Consider the following 24,418-nt stretch of genomic DNA (forward strand, 5'->3'; position numbering starts at 1 on the left):
AGTTCTAGGCATTTCAATCTGAATCAATGCCATGTATTATGCATGTTCTTTCTTCTACTGTTTCTTGCTGAATTAAGCAAAAGGAGTTCAGATGCTAGAAGTCTAGGGTGTTGAGGGATCTGGTAAACTTTTGAAATATTTGGTTTAGAAGGCATCTGTAGAGAAAGAAAATACGTTTCATTTTCTAGATCATTGACGTTATCAGGAGTAAAGTATAACAAATAATTCCCAAAAAAGGGCATCACTTTTAAATCGTATACACAAGTGTCAATTCCATTACCTTGCAATCACAAATGGCAATTTTACTTGTATCGTTAATGCTGCGTTCAATTAAAAAATTTCCAGAGCGTGAACGAGAACTTTGCATCCGAGAGAGGCTGGCAGAGGAAAAGTTTTCTAGGTAATGGATCCCTGTTTAATAATGTGTGCCATTTCTCTTCCTGTGTAAAATTGCCAACATTTTATTGCAAATCTCATTCCATTGCTAAGAAACCTTTTCAATACAGTTCATACAATTCCCTCCCCCACTTGCAAGTCAGCTAATGGGAATATATGTTGTATGTCAAATCTATATCCAACTTTTGTGTTCATGACAGCTGTAGGATATCATTGGAACAACATTGTATAGTTAGAATTCAAATATTTTACTAAACTTTTTATTAATGACATTTTAATATAAATCTTTATCTGGAGTTTGCTCTTATTGATGACGCAACACCATTTCTTGAGAATGTAGGAAGGGTGGATTGGGGGAAGAACAATAATATTGCTGGATGGTGGTAGTCGCACAACACCAGAGACCTGGGTTCAATCCTTACTACAAGTGCTTTCTAGAAAGAGTTTATACATTCTCCCTGTGACCGTATGGGTTTTCTTCCTCCCACATTCCAAAGACGGGCAGGTTTGTAGGTGATTTGGGTCGTTTGCGTGGACTCGGTGGGCCGAAGGGCCTGTTTCCAGGCTATATATATAAACCTAAACTAAATTTAAGCTGTTTGTTGGTAGCAATTCCCCCTTTTCTGACACTTGCTGCTGTCATGTGAGTGTTCAATGGGTTCCCTTGGGGACAGCAACAGTGAAGTATGAACCACTAATCATATTATAGAATTCTTATGACATGAAACCAGAAAGCCATTTTATTTTTAAGTTTTTTAAATTGCTGTCTGGAATGTTTGTATAACAAAGTGCAATGCACATAATTATTTTTTTAAGGTCAAAACAGTGTCTATTAACAAATTACTTTGACATTATAAACACATTTGGACCTCGCTAAGCACAGGATTTTCAGGGTATCTATTAGAACTAGTTCATTTTTAAGAAGCTTAACTTCATGTCATTTGAATCTATCATGCTGGAGAGACTATAGATAATAGGTGCAGGAGTAGGCCATTCAGTCCTTCGAGCTAGTATCACCATTCAATGTGATCATGGTTGATCATTCTCAATCAGTACCCTGTTCCTGCCTTCTCCCCATACCCCCTGACTGCTATCCTTAAGAGCTCTATCTAGCTCTCTTGAAAGCATTCAGAGAATTGGCCTCCACTGCCTTCTGAGGCAGAGAATTCCACAGATTTACAACTCTGACTGAAAATGTTTTTCCTCATCTCCATTCTAAATGGCCTACCCCTTATTCTTAAACTGTGGCCCGTGGTTTTATACTCCCCCAACATTGGGAACATGTTTCCTGCCTCTAACGTGTCCAACCCCTTAATAATCTTATGTTTCAATAAGATCCCCTCTCATCCTTCTAAATTCCAGTGTATACAAGCCTAGTCGCTCCAGTCTTTCAACATACGATAGTCCCGCCATTCCGGGAATTAACCTAGTGAACCTATGCTGCATGCCCTCAATAGCAAGAATATCCTTCCTCAAATTTGGAGACCGAAACTGCGCACACTACTCCAGGTGCGGTCTCACTAGGGCCCTGTACAACTGCAGAAGGGCCTCTTTGCTCCTATACTCAACTCCTCATGTTATGAAGGCCAATATTCCATTAGCTCTCTTCACTGCCTGCTGTATCTGCTTGCTTCCTTTCAGTGACTGATGCACTGGGACACCCAGATCTCGTTGTACGTCCCCTTTTCCTAACTTAACACCATTCAGATAATAATCTGCCTTCCTATTCTTACCACCAGTGGATAACACTTATCCACATTAAACTGCATCTGCCATGCATCCGCCCATTCGCACAACCTGTCCAAGTCACCCTGCAACCTCATAGCATCTTCCTCACCGTTCACACTGCCACCCAGCTTTGTGTCATCTGCAAATTTGTTAATGTTACTTTTAATCCCTTCATCCAAGTCATTAATGTATTTTGTAAATAGCTGTGGCTCCAGCACTGAGCCTTGCGGTACCCCACTAGTCACTGCCTGCCATTCTGAAAGGGACCCATTTTTCCCCACTCTTTGCTTTCTGTCTGCCATGTCAATACCCTACCCCCAATACCATGTGCTCTAATTTTGCCCACTAATCTATGAGGGACCTTGTCGAAGGCTTTCTGAAAGTCAAGGTACACAACATCCACCGGCTCTCCCCTGGCCATTTTCCTAGTTACATCCTCAAAAAAATTCCAGAAGATTAGTCAAGCATGACTTCCCCTTCGTAAATCCATGCTGACTCGGAACGATCCTGTTACTGCTATCCAAATGCTCCGCAATTTCGTCTTTTATAATTGACTCCAGCATCTCCCCCACCACTGATGCCAAACTGGCCTATAATTTCCTGTTTTCTCTCTCCCTCCTTTCTTAAAAAGTGGGATAACATTAGCTACCCTCCAATCCACAGGAACTGATCCTGAATCTATAGAACATTGGAAAATGATCACCAATGCGTCCATGATTTCTAGAGCCACCTCCTTGGTAGAGTACTGCAAGTAGGAACACTACATGAATGAGCACCATTTTAGAATATCCATGTGAATTGTTTTTACTTAAATTCCAACGTTGAACCGAAAAAATGTCAGCACAGATTTTATTTGTTTTTGCTTTCACAGTATTGATTACATTTTCTGTATTTTATTAAGTTGTATTTTCTTAAGCAGAATAAGATCTTGCAAAGAGTTCCTTTTCTATTGGTATGGTAAAACGATAAATAAAGAAATAAATAATTTTGACGCTTTTTTGTTTCTGTGAACAGAGCGGAGAGCTTACTAAACAATTACACCATGATGAAGCAACAGCAAAAAATAAAGATGCCATTTGGTCAGTTGGGTATGTGCCATAAGCAAAATCTCCTAGCATTTGTACCTTATCAACCCTTAACGTAATAGCCACTAATAGTGTATGAAACATGTCATCTAATTTTGAATGAAATATTTGAATTTCCTAGGTTTTTTACTGATCAGTTTCCTGAGTTTATCCAAAATAAGTGTATACTGTACACAATTATTTCGACAAGACAAAGGCTGCTGGAACTAGTTTTGGTGAAATAAATTTGTTTTGAATAGCAAAACATTGCAGATGTAGGAAATAAGGAATTAAAGACAAGAATATGGAATGCTTATTAGTTATCTACAGAAGTTAGTTTCAGGTATAAAATCATGAGAGGATAACAGGGCTCATACAGTCCTTGAAAGCCCTTGAATTTGAAACTCTGTTTTTCAAAGCCTTAAGTCCTTGGATTTATCAAAGGTCCTTAAGTCCTTAAATTCACTTTTTATGATAAAAGTATTAATTCATGCAAAGTAATGTAACATATTTTCTTCGTTTATAATGTATATTTTTATTAAAAATCGGGAAACATTGTTAGACATGTTTGTCTTTGTTGCCTATTATTCCCTCCTCCCTGCCGCCGCTCACCCCGGGGCTTCTGAACTACAACTACAACACTTGTGTTTGTTCTTATTTTGCTGCGCTAGAGGGAGACGGGGCTGGGGAAGAGAGTGGAGGAGCTGTGCAGATCTCGCTGGGGCTGAGGGAGAGAGCAGCCCCCGCAAGTGGCGGCACACCTTCACCTGACACCCTCGCGCTCCCGCTCTCACCCGGTCCTCCCTCTGCCCCCGGCACCACCTTTTGGGCTGATTATCAATTAATGCACTAAAAAGAGTCTTGAAACTGGTAATTTTGTGTGTAACTTGAAACTGATCATTTTGTGGCCCCGTTGTATGCCTCTCGCAAGCACTCGACTCTTTTCCTCTTCTTTTTTTTACCTCACTCACATGCCTGATTTAGGGGGAAAAAAACAACAAAACTTACTCTTAGATCATACTATGCATTGATAATGGATTAACTCGTTTGTATATTTTGTTTGGAAGCTGGAATCCATGTAACTCACAAAATATTTCCGTTTTTATTTTTGTTCTGGCTTCTCTATTAGATGATTACATAGACACCGAAACCTCCCCAGGGAAGAGGAAAGTTCATTTTGCAGGAGAAAGTAAAGAGAATATTCACTTTAAGGAAACGGATGCAACAAAACAACTTCTTAATAAACCAAAGAACTTTGATCTGAAGAAAAGATTACAGGCTGCCAACCTGCGAGCCAGAGCATTATGTGAAATGGAAAAAAATTATCAGCTAAAAAGCAGACAGCTTCTGGGGATGCGCTAATTTATTTTTTATCATTGACAATGTATTTTAAAATGCAGATTCTCTGAAAAGCTGTTTAGTCCATCGTGGACCAATTATCTTTTAACTCATGAAGGTGACGACTGAACATTTAGGATCTTAAACCTACACACAGAAATGGAAAAAAACTTCTTGCTATCAGCATATGAAAGATCAACCAATTGCATTATCCAGCATGATAATTCACTTTTCCTCATGTGTTCTTTTCCCATTGATTCTCCCTGTGCGAGTCACAGATCCTTCCCCATTATTATTCTTCATCCTTTTGGAACTTTGCTTCTGAATTTTATGCAGTTAAAACCACAAACTACAGACCATGCTGTGAGATTGTACAATATTATTTTTTTAAGACTTTGCACTCGCACTGCTGTAACATTTTGTGAGATCAGATGAGTTGTAAAATATTATTTTCAGATCTTGTATTTTAGTTTGTAGTAAATAGTTCTTTTTGCTTTGAAAAGATTAACTTTTCATTGCAAGATATACAATGTATAAACTGATTTCTAAATTGCACAGTGTGTGATCCTGTATTTAAACATTTGTATCTGTAATCTAAGATGGTAACAACTTTGGTGGGGCAGGAAACTGATATGTAATCACTCTCTTTTGGAGAAAAGAAAATTTGGCCTGGATGTATAAAACAGCATGTTTAGTATGGCAAATTGTATTTACCCAACAAAGTTGAAAGTTGCACTTTTTTTTGGATGATGTAAAGCCGGTGGTTGGTTTTCCATTATTTGATATAAAAGTAAAATTTCTGAGAATGTAAGCAGGGGCAAGCCAATCAGACCTTCAAGCCTGATGTTCAATAAAATTATAGTTGACCCAATGTTGTATTGTCATCACGTTACTGCACTTTGCCTCCACGTTCCTGCACTTTGCCTCCACGTTCCTTGATTCACTGGTGTCTGTCCGCATCCATTTGGGATATATTCAGAGTTGCAACCATCTAGAAAATGACTTTCCACCTTTTCTCTATCTGAAATGGTTAATACGTTATTCTGAAATGATTGTGCTGCCTCAGTTCAAGATACTTCAGGATTGGAAACATTCTCTTGCTGTTCCCCCTATCAACCCCTCCTGCAAGCAAGAGCCAAGAGTGTTTTATTGTCATATGTCCTGAAATGGAACAATTAAATTCTTACTTGCAGCAGCACATCAGATATGTAAACGTAGTACTCTATAAAACCTGTAATAAACAACAAATGGTTCTGTGAATATGTATAGATTAAAAAAATACAGACACCAAAGTGTCCTTGGATATATCTGATCAGGCACAGGTGATTTATCTACCTTCATGTGCATTAGGATGTCCAGCATCTCCTTCAGCATAATATGGACTGTCCTTGACATCTCCACTAACTGACCCAAGTTCCCCAGTCTCTCCAAGTTCTCCACAGTAAAAACGGGAGAATTACTCATTGAGGACCTTGCCTATCTCCTGTGGCTCCACCCAGAGGGGACAACTCTCTTATTACCCTCTTTCCCTTGATGTACTTAACATATCTTTGGATTTTCCTAAATATTATCCCACTTTCCAGACTTTCCTTTGCTCGCAAACAACCTACTCCAAGCAAGTTCCTGTGTAAAACCACTAAAGTTGGCCTTAGTCCAAATCACAATTTTAACTTGTGGGCCTGCCCTGTCTTTAACAATAACTATTTTATTTTAAAATGAATAGAACAATGCTGCTGGTCCTACAGACGCTTTAGTCACTTCCCCTTCGTGATTTCCTAAGAGTAAATCAAGCTTTGCTCCCTCCCGTGTAGGACCCTCTACATATTGCCTGAAGAAACTATGCTGAACACATTTGACAAATGGCACCCCATTTAAACCCTAGGTACAATGACAGTCCCAGTATATATTGGGAAACTTAAAACCCCCTACTACAGCAACCCTATTTGTCATGCAATCTCCTGGCATATTCTAATTCCCATTGAGTATTTGGGGGCCAATAATGCATTCCCAACAAGGTGATCATCCCCTTTTCATTTCTCGGCTCCACTCATGTGGTCTCACTGGGTGAATAATTTGTAATATCCTGCACTACTGCTGTAATATTGTCCTTAAAGGTGGAAAAAGTTTCCAATGGTGGTGATGAATTGTTCCCAGTAATAATATTTGGACCAGGATCTAATATATTTTTTAGTTGTACACTTTGCAATAGAAAAGGAAAATACACATTTTGATGATCTTGTTAAGGGCAGTGCCTGGTTGAAAAGAAAATCTTCAGCAGAAAGGGCAAGACATTGATAACTTGTCAGGAAACAAGTAAGCAATTTAATTAAATAAGTGGTAATTCAAAAGGAATATAATTGCATGACACGGGAACAGGTTTCATCATCCTTTGGATTTCACATGTCCTCTGTTATTACAAACTCCTTGCAGCATTGCAAACAAAGGTTAGATCTCGGAAAGGGTCTATGAATGATCTACCTGCAAGCACCGAGTGGAGTCTTCTGGTACCTTTTGAACTGAGTCACTGGGTTGATATAATTTTTTTTGCTCATCAAGAGAAACAGCCACTTTCTTGGGAGTCCATCTCAGTGGACTCCAAACCCAAAGTACATCGAGTTTATATATGTTTTAAACACAAATACAACATAAACTAGATTCAATGGCTATAATCATCAATGGTCAATTGTTTCTTTATTGTCACATGTACTAAGTACAGTGAAGTACATTTTTTGTAAACAGCTCAAAGACTATCCCTGTCCAGAAGCACAATTGCCCCAGCCAGTACAGTATGCACAGAACAGCCCACTGAGTCCATAATGCAAGAGGTGCCATTCCACAGTCCCAACTGCAACTGGCCGCAAAGACCCGTTGTAGCTGTCGTCTCCAGTCCGGTCGTCCTGCGATCCGATGTCCCTCTCCATGCCTTCAGCCCTCGTCCGGGTGGTACCTCCTGCAGCCGACCTCGAGGGCGTGGAAGGTAAGATCCCCCAGTTCTTGTTAACGGGCCTTTTGCCCAGAGTCCGTCGCCTTCTCCTTCCACCCCCTCTCCGATTCCTGATCCACAGAGAGAGCAGGGGCCAGGCTCGGCGGCCTTCCCTCTCTGAGTGAGCAAGCCTGCGGTTGGGATACAGACGCAGCTCGCTGGGCCAAGCCCCTGGCTGCTGCAGGGCCTCCAGTGACATTTTTGGGTCACCGTGGAAGCCCTGCACAGCTTCATGCCACCGGTCCGCTTACCGGCCCTTTGTCTGACTTCCTCCTCTCTGGTGCACGGGGTGAGCAGAGGCCGAGCTCGGTGGCAACCTCCAGGCTGGTTCTCATTGCTGCGGCAGCAAGACAGGCCTATCGTCTGGCATGACTGCGGCCTGTCAGGAGGCGACCTTCATCTACTATGCTTTAACAGATTGCATATAAACAAGTAACTTTGCAGAATTACTTATTTACAATGGAGACATATTGTAATAAGGCACTTCTGACCATTCAAACACTTTTGCTGGGAAACAGTAATTCACATGGATGGTCTAAAAGCTTCTGAGGACAGGGAATTCAGACACCCAAAATCACTGTTGTGAGGGCAATCTCTCTTGAGTACACAAATGCCTAAATTATTGATAGACAAATGTGCCTATTTGGAGGGATTTGCCAGGTTTGGAGGGATATGGACAAAACCAGGTGGGACTAGTGTAGCTGGGACATGTTGGCTGTTGTGGGCAAGTTGGGCTTAAGGGCCTGTTTCCACACTGCATCACTCTATGACTAAGTGACAAAATAAATCTGGTCTGTGGTGTAGGAAAATAAGTGCAGAGGCTGGTACAAATCGAAGGTTTCACAAAATGCTGGTTTAAACAGCTTACCACAGATTATTTCAACAATTTGCAACAGATTATGTCAAATACGTCAGACCCACATTTTTGCATGCTCCTTTCTTGCGTTTAAAGCTTGCTACTCATTAGTTTATTTTGGCATGAAGGATAATTAAGCTAGTCATGTTATTGGTAAAGTGGCTGCATTCTTCTTCAGCATACAGATATGTTGGTCTCTGAAAAAAGGATGTTTTGCGGACACAAGGAACTACAGATGCTAGTTTACAAGAAAAGGCACAAACTGCCAGAATAACTCAGCAAGTCAGGCAGCATCACTGGAGAACATGGATTTGAAGCAGGGGCCCAACTCCAAACGTCACCAATCCATATTCTCCACAAATGCTGCCTGACCCGCTGAGTTATTCCAGCACTTTGTGTCATTGTATATGTTTGTAGACATTCATTGAAGTCATATTGTTTTATTTGTTCTAGTGTGTCAAGAAGCTTTGATCGTCATATGTACCAGGAACAGAACACTGAAATTCTTTTTATTCACAAAATGCTGGAGTAACTCAGCAGGTCAGGCAGCATCTCGGGAGAGAAGGAATGGGTGACGTTTTGGGTCGAGACCCTTCTTCAGACTCCATCAGTCTGAAGAAGGGTCTCGACCCGAAACGTCACCCACTCCTTCTCTCCCGAGATGCTGCCTGACCTGCTGAGTTACTCCAGCATTTTGTGAATAAATCGATTTGTACCAGCATCTGCAGTTATTTTCTTACACTGAAATTCTTACTTGTTGCAGCTTTATAGGCACATTAATGCAAGAATGCAACAGATAAATATATACCAATCAACAATACAATAAACTATCAGTAAGGTAGACACAAAATGCTGGAGTAACTCAACGGGACAAGCAGCATCTCTGGAGAGAAGGAATGGGTGACGTTTTGGGTTGAGACCCTTCTTCAGACGGATGTCAGGGGAGTGGGTGGGAAAGAGATAGAATGTAGTCGGAGACAGTAAGACTAGTGGGAGAACTAGAAAGGGGAAGAGGATGGAGAGAGAGGGAAAGCAAGGGCTATTTGAAGTTAGAGAAGTCAATGTTCATACCGCTGGGGTGTAAATGTTAGTAAACTATCAGTAATACTAGGTAACCAGAGCATAATAGTGCAAATTGCAGTATGTAGTGCAACTTATACAAGGTCTTTAGTAGTTTGTTGCAGAGGTATGGTTGTACAGTGTGGTTCATGATCCTGATGTTGATGGGAAGAAACTGTTCTTGAACCTGGAGGTCATGGTACTCACACTCCTGCATCTTCCTCCCGAAGATAGTAGAGAGATAAGAGCATGGCCAGGGTAGTGCTGGCCTTCGATGAAATTAGCTGCCTTCTTGAGACAGCACTTCCTATAGATTTCTATGATGGTGGGGAGGAGAGTACTTGTTTTCAACAATATGAGGGAAAAAAGATCTTCTGTGGTCACCTTGCGCCAGAAGTATTTAATAGTACTGGCCATCATTTTATTCAACTCTATATGATGATACATAGACTTAATTAGTTGGATCATAATTGGAGTACCAAGTGTAATTTTTGGTTACACCATGCAAAGGCAAAGGACATATAGAGTAGATGATGCCATATAATCGGAAGAATAACTTCAATACATTACACACAAAAATAAGATTAATAGTGCAATTTTGGTCTCCTAATTTGAGGAAGGACGTCCTTGCTATTGAGGCAGTGCAGCATAGGTTCATGAGGTTAATCCATGGAATGGAGGGACTGTCATATGAGGGAAGATTGGAAAGACTAGGCTTGTATTCACTGGAGTTTAGAAGGATGAGAGGGGAGTCCAGAACCAGGGGACACAGTCTAAGAATAAAGGGGAGGCCATTTAAAACTGAGGTGAGATCACTTGTCCAAGATATGTGACCTGTTGTCGGAAGAATGCGCACTTGTCCCAGCGCAACTTCATGCCGTAGTTGTTCAGTGCCATGAGGACCTGTTTTAGGTTCTGCAGGTGTTCTTCCTCTGCCCGGCCGGTGACGATTATGTCATCCAGGTAGGCGGCTACGTACGGAATCCTGGCAACCAGATTGTCGACAGGTTTCTGGAAGATGGCCGGTGTCGGTCCAAATGACAATCGGTTGTATCTGAACAGTCCCCTGTGCGTGTTGATCACGAGCAGGTTTTTTGTCTCATCGTCCAGTTCCACTTGGAGATACGCGTCGGACATGTCCAATTTCGAGAAGTACTGTTCTCCTTGCAGCTTGACGAACAGCTGGTCCACTCTTGGTATGGGGTGTTGATCAATGTGCAATTCAGGGTTTACAGTCACTTTGTAGTCGCCACAGATACGCACCTCGCTGCAAGGTTTCTGAATGATAACTATGGGTGTGGCCCATTCTGAATGGCCCACAAGGGTTTAAATACCATTTCTTCAAGACGGCAGAGTTCCTTGTCGACAGCGTCCATCTGACTAAACGGAACTGGTCTTGGTTTGAAGAACTTAGGGATGGCATCGTCTTTGAGTTTGAGCCATGCCTTCGTCTTTGTGCAGTGCCCGAGTCCAGGTGCGAAAACGGCCGGGAACTGGTCAAGAACCTTCTGCAGGTTGTTCTCGCACTTGCTGACCATGTTGCAGTCCGTGGTAGATGACAATGACATAGTTGATCCATCGTAGATCAAGGCGTTCATGTCAAGAAAGCACGGATCCAGTCGATGGCGCACAGGGATGTACCTTCTTTGCCAACGACGATCAGCGGCACATCTGTGTCAGACCATTACAGGAAACGGCGACAGTGCATTTACTTTTCATGGGAATAGCCTGTCGTCCGTATCCGAAAAGGCAGATGTTGGCCGGTTTCAGTTTCGGCGAGCCGATCCTCTCCCAGATATCCTGACCCACTAGCGACACAGCCACACCAGTGCCAACCTGGAACTGTAGATCAACGTTCCAGACCCGCAGCGGAATCCTCGGCTTGTCGGTGATCGTGGACACACCGAGCACTTCAATAGAAATGGTCTCCGTGATGTGGTCAACTGTGTTTTGCGCTTTCTTGCCCTTCCTCAGCTTTCCTACGGATTGACACACTGCCTTCGGATGACCTTTTCGGTAACAGGCATAACAAACGGACTCGATATACGGGCACTCACGGTGATGATGAGCAGTCGAGCCGCACCGGTAGCAGGGTTTCCATCCTCCCCCCACAGGGGAGCGGCTTTTCTGAAACTGTCCCTTCTTCTCCGGATTTGCTCTGGGTCGATCAAATGGTTTCTGGCGTTGCGGATGAGTCTGACGAACTGTATGCACCTCTTGAGGGAGTTTCGACGCTGTATCGCCGGCCATTTTGTGCAGTTCTTTACTTAGCAGCTCGGCCATCTTAGCACACTGCAGCACATTCTTCAATGAGGGTCCGATTCCTTGAGAATCGCCTGCTGGTTGAATGCGTGCCTGCAGCCCATGACCAGTCTATCCCGCAACGCATTGTCTTGCCACTTTTCGCAGCATTGAGCTTTAAAATCACATGCCTTTGCCTTGGTGCGAAGTTCGGCAAGAAATTCGGTGATAGATTGCCCTTCCTGTTGCACCGTCCTGTAGAAATCGAGGCGAACTGCGAGGAAATTTTGACTTTTTCCAAAATGCAACTGCAAAGCCGTTGTGATTTCAGCATATGAAACTTCAGTTACTTCTTCTGTAAGTAAATTTTGAAGTAGTGCAAAGGTTTCTGGAGACATTGATGAACACAAGAGAGCCTTCGTCCTCAGGTCAGTCGTAATTGCCATACTTTCAAAATAAAACAGCGCGCATTAAATACGATGACCACTTTTCTCGCTCGGGATCGAAACGATCGAATTGCCGAGACATGTTAAAAAAAACATTAGGGGGAGGGAAGGGAGGGGGGAGCTAGGGGCAGAGGGAGGGGGGAGATAGGAGGGAGAGAGGGAGGAAGGGAGGGAAGGGGCGGAGGGGGGAGGGACGGGAGATAGGAGAGGGGGAGGGGGAAGTGGGGGGGAGGGGAGGGGGAGGGAGGAGAGGGTGCTGCACCAATGCAGGAGCGGTTTTGGCCCAACGTGTCCATTTGGTCTAGTTTTAAATAGAAATGTGTTCTTGTAATATTGTGCAAGTTGATAATGCACACACAATGACCACTAGATGGAATCAGTGAGCTAACCATATGCAGAAATTGTAATAAAAATGTCAACTCCATCAATTGTATGAAAAACCTTGTTGCTGATAGGTTGTCATTTTGCCGCCACAAATCCCAAATGGTAAAATTCATAAATATTTTTCATACAAATGAATATATGAAGGAGTTCAAGAGACACCTCATTATTCTGAGTGGTTATAATATAGAATTTGGCACCATGGTTAATTGGAGAGATTACCATCATTAGGGTAAGTAAGTGTGGGAGAAAGAGACATAGATTCTTATGCTACTGGGAGGATGGGGTGATTGGTCTTATTCTCTGTCCTAAGTCATCCAATATTCTATGCTTGTCAGAAACCTACACTTACTGGTATATTTATATTTACTTCATTAACAGGTTTTTTAAAAAAAGGTACACTTTTAGTCCTGTGGAAGTTAATGTAACATATATCTGGCTGAGTTTAATATTATGGACCCGTTATGATGACTTGCTGTAGCACTTTATAGGGTTAATATTACATGACCGGTCATTTTAGTAGCAAAAAAGGAATTTACCTGGTGTGTTAGCAAATGTTTCTCGTTAAAATCTATTCTCTTTGTGGCTTATCCTGGCAATACTATCCCACCTCTGCAGTGCTCAGTAAGTTTAAGGCTTATTAAATACTCTACTTTTCTGTTCTGATTCTTAGGTTTAGTAAGAGGTATTACTTAAAATACTGGAATTTTACTTGCCAGTACTGCTTTTTTTCGCACAAGATGTGTAATAATTAGTAAACATTGAATAAATAATTAGTAAACCTACAGAAAATCTCTATATCAAACAAATTTGACTCTCTCTAAAGCTAATTTTTTTGCCCTTCTGTTGATTACAGAGCAATGGTTATGTCTTTGAAATGAGGTGGCCTGAAAGTGAATTATTTTGCCCAAAATTGTAAACAGGGGTGGATAAGGGAAAAGAGAAGACACTTTACTGAAAAGATGGTATTTTTCACTGACAAAATACAATTGATTGACTGGTTGAAAGATACAGCATGGAAAGTACTCTTCAGCTCACAGTGCCCGCGTCGAATATACAATACAATACAATACAATATATCTTTATTGTCATTGTACCCAGGGGTACAACGAGATTGGGAATGCGCCTCCCATACGATGCAATAATTTAAGTAATTAACAGCAACCCAACGAAACGAAACAATTGTAACAGTTTTTAGACAGGGTAAAGTGCAAGTTGATCTATGCGTTGTGGCCATCCGGCTCAGCAGGACCGGTTCATAGCAGCTATGGCCCTGGGGATGAAGCTGATCCTGAGTCTGGAGGTGCGGGCGTAGAAGGCCTTGTATTGTATTGATCACCCTTTCATACTAATTCTACATTTACCCACCTTGACGACCACTCCCGACACACTCGGGGCAATTTACAGAAACCAATTAGCCTACAAACCTAGACATCTTTGGGAAATGGGAGGAAACTGGTGTACCTGGAGGAAACCCAGGGGGGATATGCAAACTCCACGGTGACAGTACTCAAGGTCAGGATCAAGCCCAGGTCTCTGGCACTATTAAGCAGAATGGTTAGTTTATTTCTCCATCCCTCTACACGGCTCTACCAGCTGAACCACTGTGCCACTCTTCAGATCTCTAACAAGGTTGGGAAAGTAAACCCAGACATGTCCAAGTGTTAAGAGTACAGGGCTGCAAGTACATTTAGGACAAATGTCAGGAAACAACTACACAGCACTATTACCATTCAATGTTCGCAAATTTATACACAGAAATGTTTCAGGTTGATGTCAAAAAAGTTAATCTCACGTGAAGGTTTTCATTTTAGTAAAGATCTAGTCATTTGGTTGATAGGACACAGCTTCTATACTTTGTTCATTGTTTGATATTTTGTGCGAAGCTCTGAAATTCACAAGAATTATATTCAAACAAATTATAATCTACACAGCACTTCTCATTACAACAGCATTCTGTTAATTTTATCTACAATGAAAATAGCATTTTTAGAACCAAAGGTTGCGAAATGAAAAGGGTAGAGATCGCATTAATGCGGTCATACAATCTCCCAAGTATGTGCTTTTCTACAAACTATCTTTCCATGTGGGCCCATCAAATACAGGTAGCAAAATATCAGATTTAAAGATAACATCCTAGTTTATATACTCTTGACACCGGCATTACTAAAGCATCAGTGGTTTGGTGCTGAAGAAGGGTCCCGACCCGAAACGTCACCAATTCCTTCCCTCCCGAGATGCTACCTGACCTGCTGAGTTACTCCAGCATTTTGTGAATAAATTGCAATTGAAAATATATATTCCTGATATAAAGCCACATGAAAAGATGCAATTATTCCCCATCTGATTGAAGTTGACCGAATAGCATGATTCTGGAGTCAAATGTAGAAATACTGGAAATGCTCAGCAGATCTTGTAATAAATCTGGAGAGAGAACCAGTGTTAACATTTTAGCTCAATCTAAATCCCGACTACGGGTGCTGTCTGAACGGAGTTTGTACGTTCTCCCCAAGACCACGTGGGTTTTTTCCAAGATCTTCGGTTTCCTCCCACACTCCAAAGACGCACAGGTTTGCAGATTAATTGGCTTGGTATAAATGTAGATTGTCCTTAGTGTGTGTAGGATAGTGTTGATGTGTGGGGGTCGCTGGTCAGTGTGGACTCGATGGCCCGAAGGGCCTGTTTCTGCGCTGTGTCTCTAAACTAAACTAAATAGTTTATGGGTGGTGTATTGCTTTCACTAAAAGGTGAAATTAATGTAGTTGACTTTAAAAAAAACATTGCAATTTGATAGCTACCACGATCAATTTATCGGCTATCAGCCCAAACGTTACCAGCTTTCTGAATTCAGTCTTACAACTTTCCATTTTGAATGCACTAATGTGTTTAAACTAAAGTAAGAAAGATTGATATTGAAATAATTCCGTTCAACTGTTCTAAATCACATTAAATCATTTCCAAGTATATTTAATAACACCAAATCCAAATGATAATCAAATGCTAATCAGTGTTTGTTTAAAGAATAAACTAGAGAATACACCATGGCCAAAATCCTTTTGTGTATCTGAATACTTATTTTCCTTCCACAGCAAGCTCTGATTTAATCCTCAGTAAAACCTAATTTAAGACAATGAACACTTTATCAAAACCTTGGGATTATATAACAGAGCCTTTCTTTATTGTCCTATAAAAGAAACAAAACAGGTTTGTCAACTAAAAAGCAGTCCTTGTCATGCCTAGAACATTCAATTTATTTCTATTTTTGTTTGCAAATGTCATTCTTTTGTAAAACGTCAAATTGGTAGCCATGTCCCCCTGACACCGATGAACATCCAGGGAATGGACATCGGGAGGGTGGACTCTTATAAGTACCTGGGTGTTTACCTTAACAATAAACTTGACTGGACCGAAAATATCAATGCACTGTACAAATAGGGGCAGAGCAGACTTTACCTGCTGAGGAGACTCAGGTCCTTTGGAGTTCAGGGGGCACTCCTAAGGACCTCTACAACACTGTGGTGTCATCAGCCATTTTCTATGCAGTGGTCTGCTGAAGCAGCAGCATCTCAGCAGCGGAGGGGAAGAGACTCGACAAGCTGGTCAGGAAGGCCGGCTCTGTCCTGGGTTGCCCCCTCGACTCAGTACAGGCGGTGGGAGAGAGGAGGATGATGGCAAAGATAACATCGCTGCTGGACAATGACTCCCACCCCATTTAGGACACTGTCACTGCACTGAGTAGCTCCTTTAGTGACAGACTCCTTCACCCCAAGTGTGTGAAGGAGAGATATCGGAGGTAGTTCCTTTCCACTGCTGTGAGACTTCACAACCAGCACTGCTCCCAGCAGACCAGTCAACAGGCCAGTCAACAGTAACAGTAAAGGAAAAACACAGTAAATGATGACAATTATTCTTATCTTTATTTTTATTTATAATGAATGTCTCTTGCTATCCACTTTGCTGCTGTAACACTGCAGATTTCCTCGGTGCGGGACAAATAAAGGAATATATTATAATATTATTATTAACTGGATTGAAAAATGATCTTAATGAAGCATCCTAAAAATCCTAAAGATCCTGAGGGAACATGACAGAGTAGATGTAAAAGTGGAACTAATGGGAGATTCATGAATGTGGGGATATATTGAATAGATAAGGAAGGAGTTATTTAAAATTAAGATGAGCACATTTGTTTAATCCCCTCACAGAAGATGGTGAATTTTTTGGAACTTTCTACCTAGTGGGTTGTGGAGGTGATTGTTTAAATACTGGGAGTATATAGCATCTGCAGTTATTTTCTTATAAAGAGAAGGTAGGTAACTTGTTGAAGTTATGGAATTGAGGGCTATGGGAAATTGACATAGAAGAGGAGTTAAAGCCCATGATCATATTGAATGATGGGGCAGGTTTTGGAGGTCAGGTGGCCTACTCCCGCTCCAATTGTCTTATGTTCTTGCTGGCTATGGATCCAACTTGAATAAGTGGTATACTGAATATTGTTCTATTTTATTAATACTAAATATTCTACACATTTCATTTCTGATTCCTGCAATAAATTCAAATCTTATTACATAATTTGTCAATCCACCCACAAAGTCGTCTTAGAGCTGTAACCTTGTCTCTCCTACGAACTGCCTGTGCTTAAACTTCAATCCTTGATTTATCTTGTATTTTCTTTTGCTCTTTTTAACCTTGATAATGTGCTGAACAATGACATATTGAGTTTAAATATGTTCAAAGTTGCACTATTCATCTACGGTTCTTATTCAAATCCCATTGTTGTTTCCAGTAAACCACCTACTGCAAGTAAATGCACAATTGTCACTACCAGATTAAATAAAGAGTTTGAGAAATGACTTAATTCAGATAAGGAAAATCTGAAAATTGTTGCTGCATGTGGAGGCGAACTAATTAGCATTCATACATTTAACAAAGGTTGGTGCTTTCACAAGGGAGTAGGGAATAAGTGACACAAGAGTGCAGTTGGATTTGAACCAAAAAGCAAAATGCTGGAAAAACTCATCCATGAAGATCAGCATCCATGAAGATCAGATTGAAATCCTGCATTAAGACCGAATGTAGAGGGGAGATGGCAAATATAAAAGAGGAGAAGAGGGAGGGGTGAGGCAGAAGCTGACAGGCTGTCTCTGGAGGAAGGAACTGCTGATGCTGGTTTACATCAAAGATAGACATAAAATGCTGGAGTAACTCAGCGGGACAGGCAGCATCTCCGGATAGAAGGAATGGGTGATGTTTTGGGTCGAGACCTTTCTTCAGACTGAGCTCAGGCTTTCTAGATATTGCCAATCTCTGGTTAGTGATATACAGGCTCTGAAATTTCCCAGATGTTCTTCCATTACATAAGGTCACAAGTGATAGGAACAGAATTAGGCCATTCAGGCCATCAAGTCTATTCCGCCATTCAATCATGGCTGATCTATCTCTCCCTCCTACTCCATTCTCTTGCCTTCTCCCCATAACCCCTGATACCCATACTAATCAAAAATTAGGGTCTGAAGAAGGATCTCGACCCGAAACATCACACATTCCTTCTCTCCCGAGATGCTGCCTGACCCGCTGAGTTACTCCAGCATTTTGTGTCTACCTTCGATTTAAACCAGCATCTGCAAGGTTTTTTTTCCTAATCAAGAATCTATCTAACTCTGCCTTAAACATATCCATTGACGGCGTCCACAGCCTTCTGTGGCAAATAATTCCACAGATTCACCACCCTCCTCCTCATCTCCTTCTTAAAGGAACGTCCTTTAATTCCGAGGCTATGACCTCGAGTCCTAGACTCTCCCAATAGTGGAAACATCCTCTCCCCATCCACTCTATCCAAGCCTTTCACCAAACATTCAGTACGTTTCAAAAAGGTCCCCTCTTATTTTTCTAAACTCCAGTGAATACTGGCCCTGTGCTGTCAAACACTCATCATGTTAACCCACTCATTCCTGGGATCATTCTTGTAGATGTCCTCTGGACCGTCACCAGAGGATGCACATCCTACCTCGGATAAGGAGCCCAAAATTGCTCACAATACTCCAAATGCGGCCTGACCAGTGCCTCATAGAGCCTCAGCATTACATCCCTGTATTTATATTCTAGCCCTCTTGAAATAAATGCTAGAATAGCATAAGCATAGCATAAACCCTATTTATTTACAACTGCATGACACAGTAATGCAATAGAAAATTCCAGAAAATGTCATGTTTAATTTTGGGAGCACATACTATTGCAAAGGTGCATTTAATCTGAAGGACTCCTACAGTGATGTGGAAGAGACTGGGGATTATGACTCACATTATTATGTAACCCCATATTTTCCATGGACATTTGCTTTGATCCACTATTAACTTGCAGATCGAAATTACAAGGTAATTATCCACCCCTATTAAAATCAATGAAGTATTCTTTAGGGGAATTCACATGATTTCCACACATTTTTACAACAGTTTTATAACAAGTTTGTCATGTGATATCAGTGATTTATCTTCCAACTTTCTTCTTTAACTAATTCCAAAACATTATTGGTTTCATTTTTGTCCTGCAAAGGACTGTACCCTTCTATGCCTTGCCTCGAAGTGCTTGTCTAAATGTCACAAAAACATAGTGTTTGTATTCGATTCAACCAACTCCTCTGGCAGTGAGTTGCAAATGATCAACCACTCTGTGTGTGAGGGGGAAAAACTATCCCCAGTCGCCTAGAAAACTCCTTTAATCTTAAACCTTCTTGTTTTTGATACTCCCGCTAGGGAAAATGATTCAACCCAATATCTGTGCTTCTTGCTATTTTCGATATCTTTATCAGGTCACCATTCAGCCTCATTTGCTTCAGGGGAAAACAAGCCAGCTATCCCAATCTCTCCCCATGATTAAACTGCTTCAATCCAGGCAACACTCTGGTGAATCTCTTCTGTATTCTCCCCACTGAAATCACATCCTTCCACTGGCGTGGGGACCAGAACTACACACAATACTTCACGGGGCAGCAGAGTGGTGCAACAGTAGAGTTGCCAGAGCCAGAGACCAAGGTTCGATCCTGACTACGGGTGCTGTCTGTATGGAATGTGTACGTTCTCCCTGTGACTGGGGGTTTTCTCCAGTTTCCTCCCACGCTCCAAAAAGGTTTGTAGGTTAATTGACTTGGGTGGTTGTAAAATTGTCCCCAGTGTGCATAGGTTAGTGCATGGGGCGATTACAGGTCGGCGCGGACTCGGTGGGCCGAAGGGCCTGTTTCCGCTCTGTATCTCTGAAGACAAAAGTCTAAAGTGAGGTCTAACCGATGTTTTGTAAAGTTGCAGCTAATATCACTTTTATATTTTATGTCCTCACCTGTGAAGATAAGCATTTCATATGCTTACTTCATCACTTTATTTACCTCTGTCACTACTTTCAGGGAACTATGGACTTAAACCTCAGCATCCCTCTGTGTATCAATACTTCTTTGTATCCTTCTGTTTACTGTATCTAGCTACCTCTATTTGACGTCACAAGATGATAGCCCAATCTTGTCAGTATTAAATTCCATCTGCCAAATACTCCGTCTTACATTCCAACTGATCTATGTCCTGCTGTAACCTTGGACAACCTTCCTTGTTAACTTTCATGTTACCGAAATACTTACTATCCATACCTTGTAAATTCATATCCAAGTTGTTATATGGGACCCAGCACTGTACCCCACTAGTAAAAGACACAAAGTGCAGGGGTAACTCTGCAGATCAGGCAACATCTCTAGAGAACATGGCTAGGTGATGTTTCGAATTGGGACTCTTCTTCGGACTGATTGTGGGTAGGGGGGGGGGGTTAAGTGAAGAGAGCTGGAAAGAAGGAGGGGCAGCCCAAAAGCTTGGTGAGTTATAGGTGGATACAGATGAGGAAGGTTTTTGATAGGCAGATGGCCACAGATGGAAGGATGTAAGGTGTGAGAAAAGGATAGAAGTGCAAATAGTTTAGCCAGCGGAAGGCATACAGTATATAGTTGGAAAGAGAGTGGAAGGGGAGAAATTGGTGCATATCCAGGTTGGACACCAGGGATTGGGAAGGTGGGTTTTGAGGTTAGTTACATAAAATTGGAGAATTCAATGTTCATACTGTTGGGTTTTAGGTTACCCTTGTGGAATACGAGGTGCTGCCCCTCCAGTTTGTGTGTGGTCTCACCTTGGCAATGGAGCAGGCCCAGGATGCAAAGGTTGGTACGGGTCAGGCAATACCTTGCCTTCACAAATCTTCTTAGTCACCTCCCCAAATGTGTCAAATTATTAAGACATATTTTCCCTGCAGGTCCCACGTTGACCATCCTTGATCAGCCCCGGTCTTTCCAAATGTGCAGAAATCAAATTTATTTATATCTTCTCCATTTACTTCACTACCACTGATGTGAGGTTCACTAACCCGCAGTTACTTGGCACGGTAGCGCAGCGGTAGAGTTGCTGCTTTACAGCGAATGCAGCGCCGGAGACTCAGGTTCGATCCTGACTACGGGTGCTGCACTGTAAGGAGTCTGTACGTTCTCCCCGTGACCTGCGTGGGTTTTCTCCGAGATCTTCGGTTTCCTCCCACACTCCAAAGACGTACAGGTATGTAGGTTAATTGGCTGGGTAAATGTAAAAAATTGTCCCTAGTGGGTGTAGGATAGTGTTAATGTACGGGGATCACTGGGCGGCACGGACTTGGAGGGCCGAAAAGGCCTGTTTCCGGCTGTATATATATGATATGATATGATATGATATGATATGATATGATATCCCTGGTGCCCTTCTGAAATAAAAAAAGAACGTTAAGGGCCTGTCTCACTTAGGCGATTTTTTAGGCGACTAAAGGTGACTAGGCTGTCGCCACACGGTCGCCGGGGTGTCGCCTCTATGGTCGTGATTAGTCCCCAAAGAGTCGTAGCTGGATTTTGAGAAGTTGAAAAAATTTCGGCGACAGTGGGTTTGACGCCGATGATCGTAGCTTGATGCCTCCTGATGTAGGTGCTGTCGTAGGTTGTCGCCAGGCGACGTAGGTTGTCGCTGGTGCTGACCGGTGAATTCCATTGGTGACTACCTACGTCAACCTACGTCAACCGGCGACAGGTACCGGCATCAAGAGAAGTCAAGTTGCGACAGGCATTGGGAAAATCCGTCCACAGAAGTCAAGCCTCAACAGCCAGCCGTGATGCTGATGAATGAGGGCGTCAATCTACGACAATGTACGATCATACCGACGACAAGGGACGACCATACCGGCGACAAGCTACGACCGTACTGGCGACAACCTACAACAACCTACGACAGCTGGCAATCATCGACTAGCTACGCCAGGCTACGTCAGTGGTGCCTCGCGGTCACGGCCGTGGTCACGGGACATTGTGTGTCCTCTTGGGGACTGGACATTGTGCGTTTTCTTTGCAGGACTGTGCGTTTTATCCTGAGGACTGCAGCTCAACATGGCACCGAGGAGAAGGAGGGGGCTGCCCAAGGGCAGTGTCCAAACCCCATACCCACCCACCAGGCAGGTGGAGACTGAGGGGACCCAGGAGGGGGAGGCCCAGGAGGAGGAGGCCCAGGAGGAGACCAGGGAGGTGGCCCTTGTCCCCACCACCACCACAGCCCTGGTGAGGACTGGTGATGCCTCAAGGACTCCCTATGAGTTCAGTGTGGATAAAGAAGGTGAGCTGGTTGAGTGGTACCAATCGTACCTCAGCTGTATGACAAAAATCACTGGCAGTACTGCAACAAAGCCAGGAAGAACACACTACTTGAAGCCAAAGGCCAAGGAGTTCCCTGACTGCACCTGTAAGTACCAACTTCATGTTCTGAGGCAGCTGCTGTCTCCATTCTCTTGCATGCAGGCAATTCACACTGATCTTTTAAAAAAAAAATTCACAGATGACCAACTATGTGTGTTTTTCAAAAGCCAGAGGACAACGCAGCGGTAGAGTTGCTGCTTTACAGCGAATGCAGCGCTGGAGACTCAGGTTCGATCCCGACTACGGGTGCTGCACTGTAAGGAGTTTGTACGTTCTCCCCGTGACCTGCGTGGGTTTACTCCGAGATCTTCGGTTTCCTCCCACACTCCAAAGATGTACAGGTATGTAGGTTAATTGGCTGGGTAAATGTAAAAATTGTCCCTAGTGGGTGTAGGATAGTGTTAATGTACGGGGATCACTGGGCGGCACGGACTTGGAGGGCCGAAAAGGCCTGTTTCCGGCTGTATGTATATGATGATATGATAAGATATGGGAAGCTGTCCCAGAAGGTTAACAAGTCAAGGTCTGGTGGCAAGACATTGACCCAGAGGCAGGAGTGGATCCTGGACAAATGGACCTTCATTAAGTCACACATAGTACGAGTTGAGACTCGACACAGCACTAAGAAAGTAATTATTACAACATAGTCGTTGTGAAATTGATAATTTGATTGTCATCTTGCTTGCCATGTCCTGATGGTCTTGAAAGTTTGTAAAAAGACATTTATTTCCTTCCAGTTTGACAAGAGGAAACCACTTCCCAGAACCTCGAGTGAGGACGAATGTGATCCTCTTGAGGGAACCTCTGGATCCACCACCTCCACCAGTCAGCAGCACAGAAAAGGAGCAGGACCACTGGCAGCTCCACTGCATGTTCCACCACAACGGAAAAGCATGTGGAGGAGAGAGAGGCAAGTCCGCAGGAGCAGATCAAGGCGGTAAGTACATCTGGGGAAATTTTTGGCAGAGTTCTCTTCTCATCCATCCATCCATCCATCCTCTTCTCCTTTTTTTTCAAAAATTAATTACCTGTATCTTACTCATTCATGTTGTAGCTCATGCACCAGGCAACAGGCCAGGGAGGCCAGACAGCCCATGGCACAGCCCCAGACACCACATGAGAGGGCTGCTGACACTTTCGTGGGATTCTTGAATAATGAACTGCTCAAGATCCCAGATGACGTGTGGTTTAACTACACCATCGCTGCCGTGACAAAGGCCCATAACTTCTCCCAGCCAGTAAATATTTTCAGTGATTTTTGTGGGATTTTGGGGACATTTGACTTTAATATTTGACCTTAAATTTATATTTATGTATGAAATATTCACAATTAATTCATGTGCTTTGAAGAATCTGCTGCAGATCGGAAAACATGGGACAGCAGCAGATGGGACAGGCTCTGATGGGACCACCACAGCAGATGATACTGATGGGACCACCACATCAGAAGGCTGACCAGGTATCTAATTTTATAATGCTTTTTGTGAATTGGACTTGAAATTCTTTGTCTCACACACAACTTGTTAAAAGTTTTGATTTATTTGCCTTTCACTTAATATTGATATGTTTCTGTGTTGCAGCCACAGTCACTGATGGGACCACCACTAATGCCACCACCAGTGATGCCATATTATCGGCAGGCAACATCATTACCACCACAGCAGGCGTACACTGTATTGTAGCCTGCAATAACAGACTACCCCTGCCTTGACACACCCACACTTGCACCAGTGTCACCAGCGGGTACCCCCAGAACGCAAGTGTGGACTTTAGTTTGAATATTCAATCTGATCACCCATAACTGTAATCTATATACTAAAACTCTTGTTTGTTATCTTGTTTGTGACTGAACTTCAGCCAATGATAGCGCGACAATTTTAGGCCCACCTTACTCACCATTGTCACTTTAGTGATAATGCAAGTAGTTTTATTGAAATCGGTCTTATATTGTTAAAGTTATTCACATTTTAAAGTTTAAAAGGAGGGGAGGGGGAAGGGAGGAGGGAGGGAGTGGGGAAGGAGGGAGTTGGGGAGAAGGGAGAGGGGGGGTTGAGGAGAGGGGGAGGGGGGAGGACAGGGTGCTGCACTAATGCAAGAGAGGTTTGGGCCCAACGGGTCCACTTGGTCTATTGTGTACATATAAATGATGTTAGGTTTTGCATGTTTTTACACTTGAATCCTGTTTGAAGTTTT

At 42.7% G+C, this 24,418-nt stretch overlaps 1 protein-coding gene across 2 annotated transcripts in view; it reads left to right on the top strand.

Moving 5' to 3' along the window:
- nek2 (NIMA-related kinase 2) overlaps positions 1-5,553 on the top strand; it is a 52,230-nt gene extending 46,677 nt beyond the window's left edge. For both annotated transcript variants that reach the window (XM_078405779.1, XM_078405778.1), the window contains exons 7-9: positions 346-400; positions 3,139-3,212; positions 4,318-5,553. In XM_078405779.1, the coding sequence (XP_078261905.1) occupies positions 346-400; positions 3,139-3,212; positions 4,318-4,550 (362 nt within the window). In that variant the 3' untranslated portion in view covers positions 4,551-5,553. The remainder of the gene's footprint in view (positions 1-345; positions 401-3,138; positions 3,213-4,317) is intronic.
- Positions 5,554-24,418: the final 18,865 nt, after the last annotated feature.

This window comes from Rhinoraja longicauda, chromosome 9 (genome assembly GCF_053455715.1).
Source record: "Rhinoraja longicauda isolate Sanriku21f chromosome 9, sRhiLon1.1, whole genome shotgun sequence".
Classification (NCBI taxonomy): domain Eukaryota; kingdom Metazoa; phylum Chordata; class Chondrichthyes; order Rajiformes; family Arhynchobatidae; genus Rhinoraja; species Rhinoraja longicauda.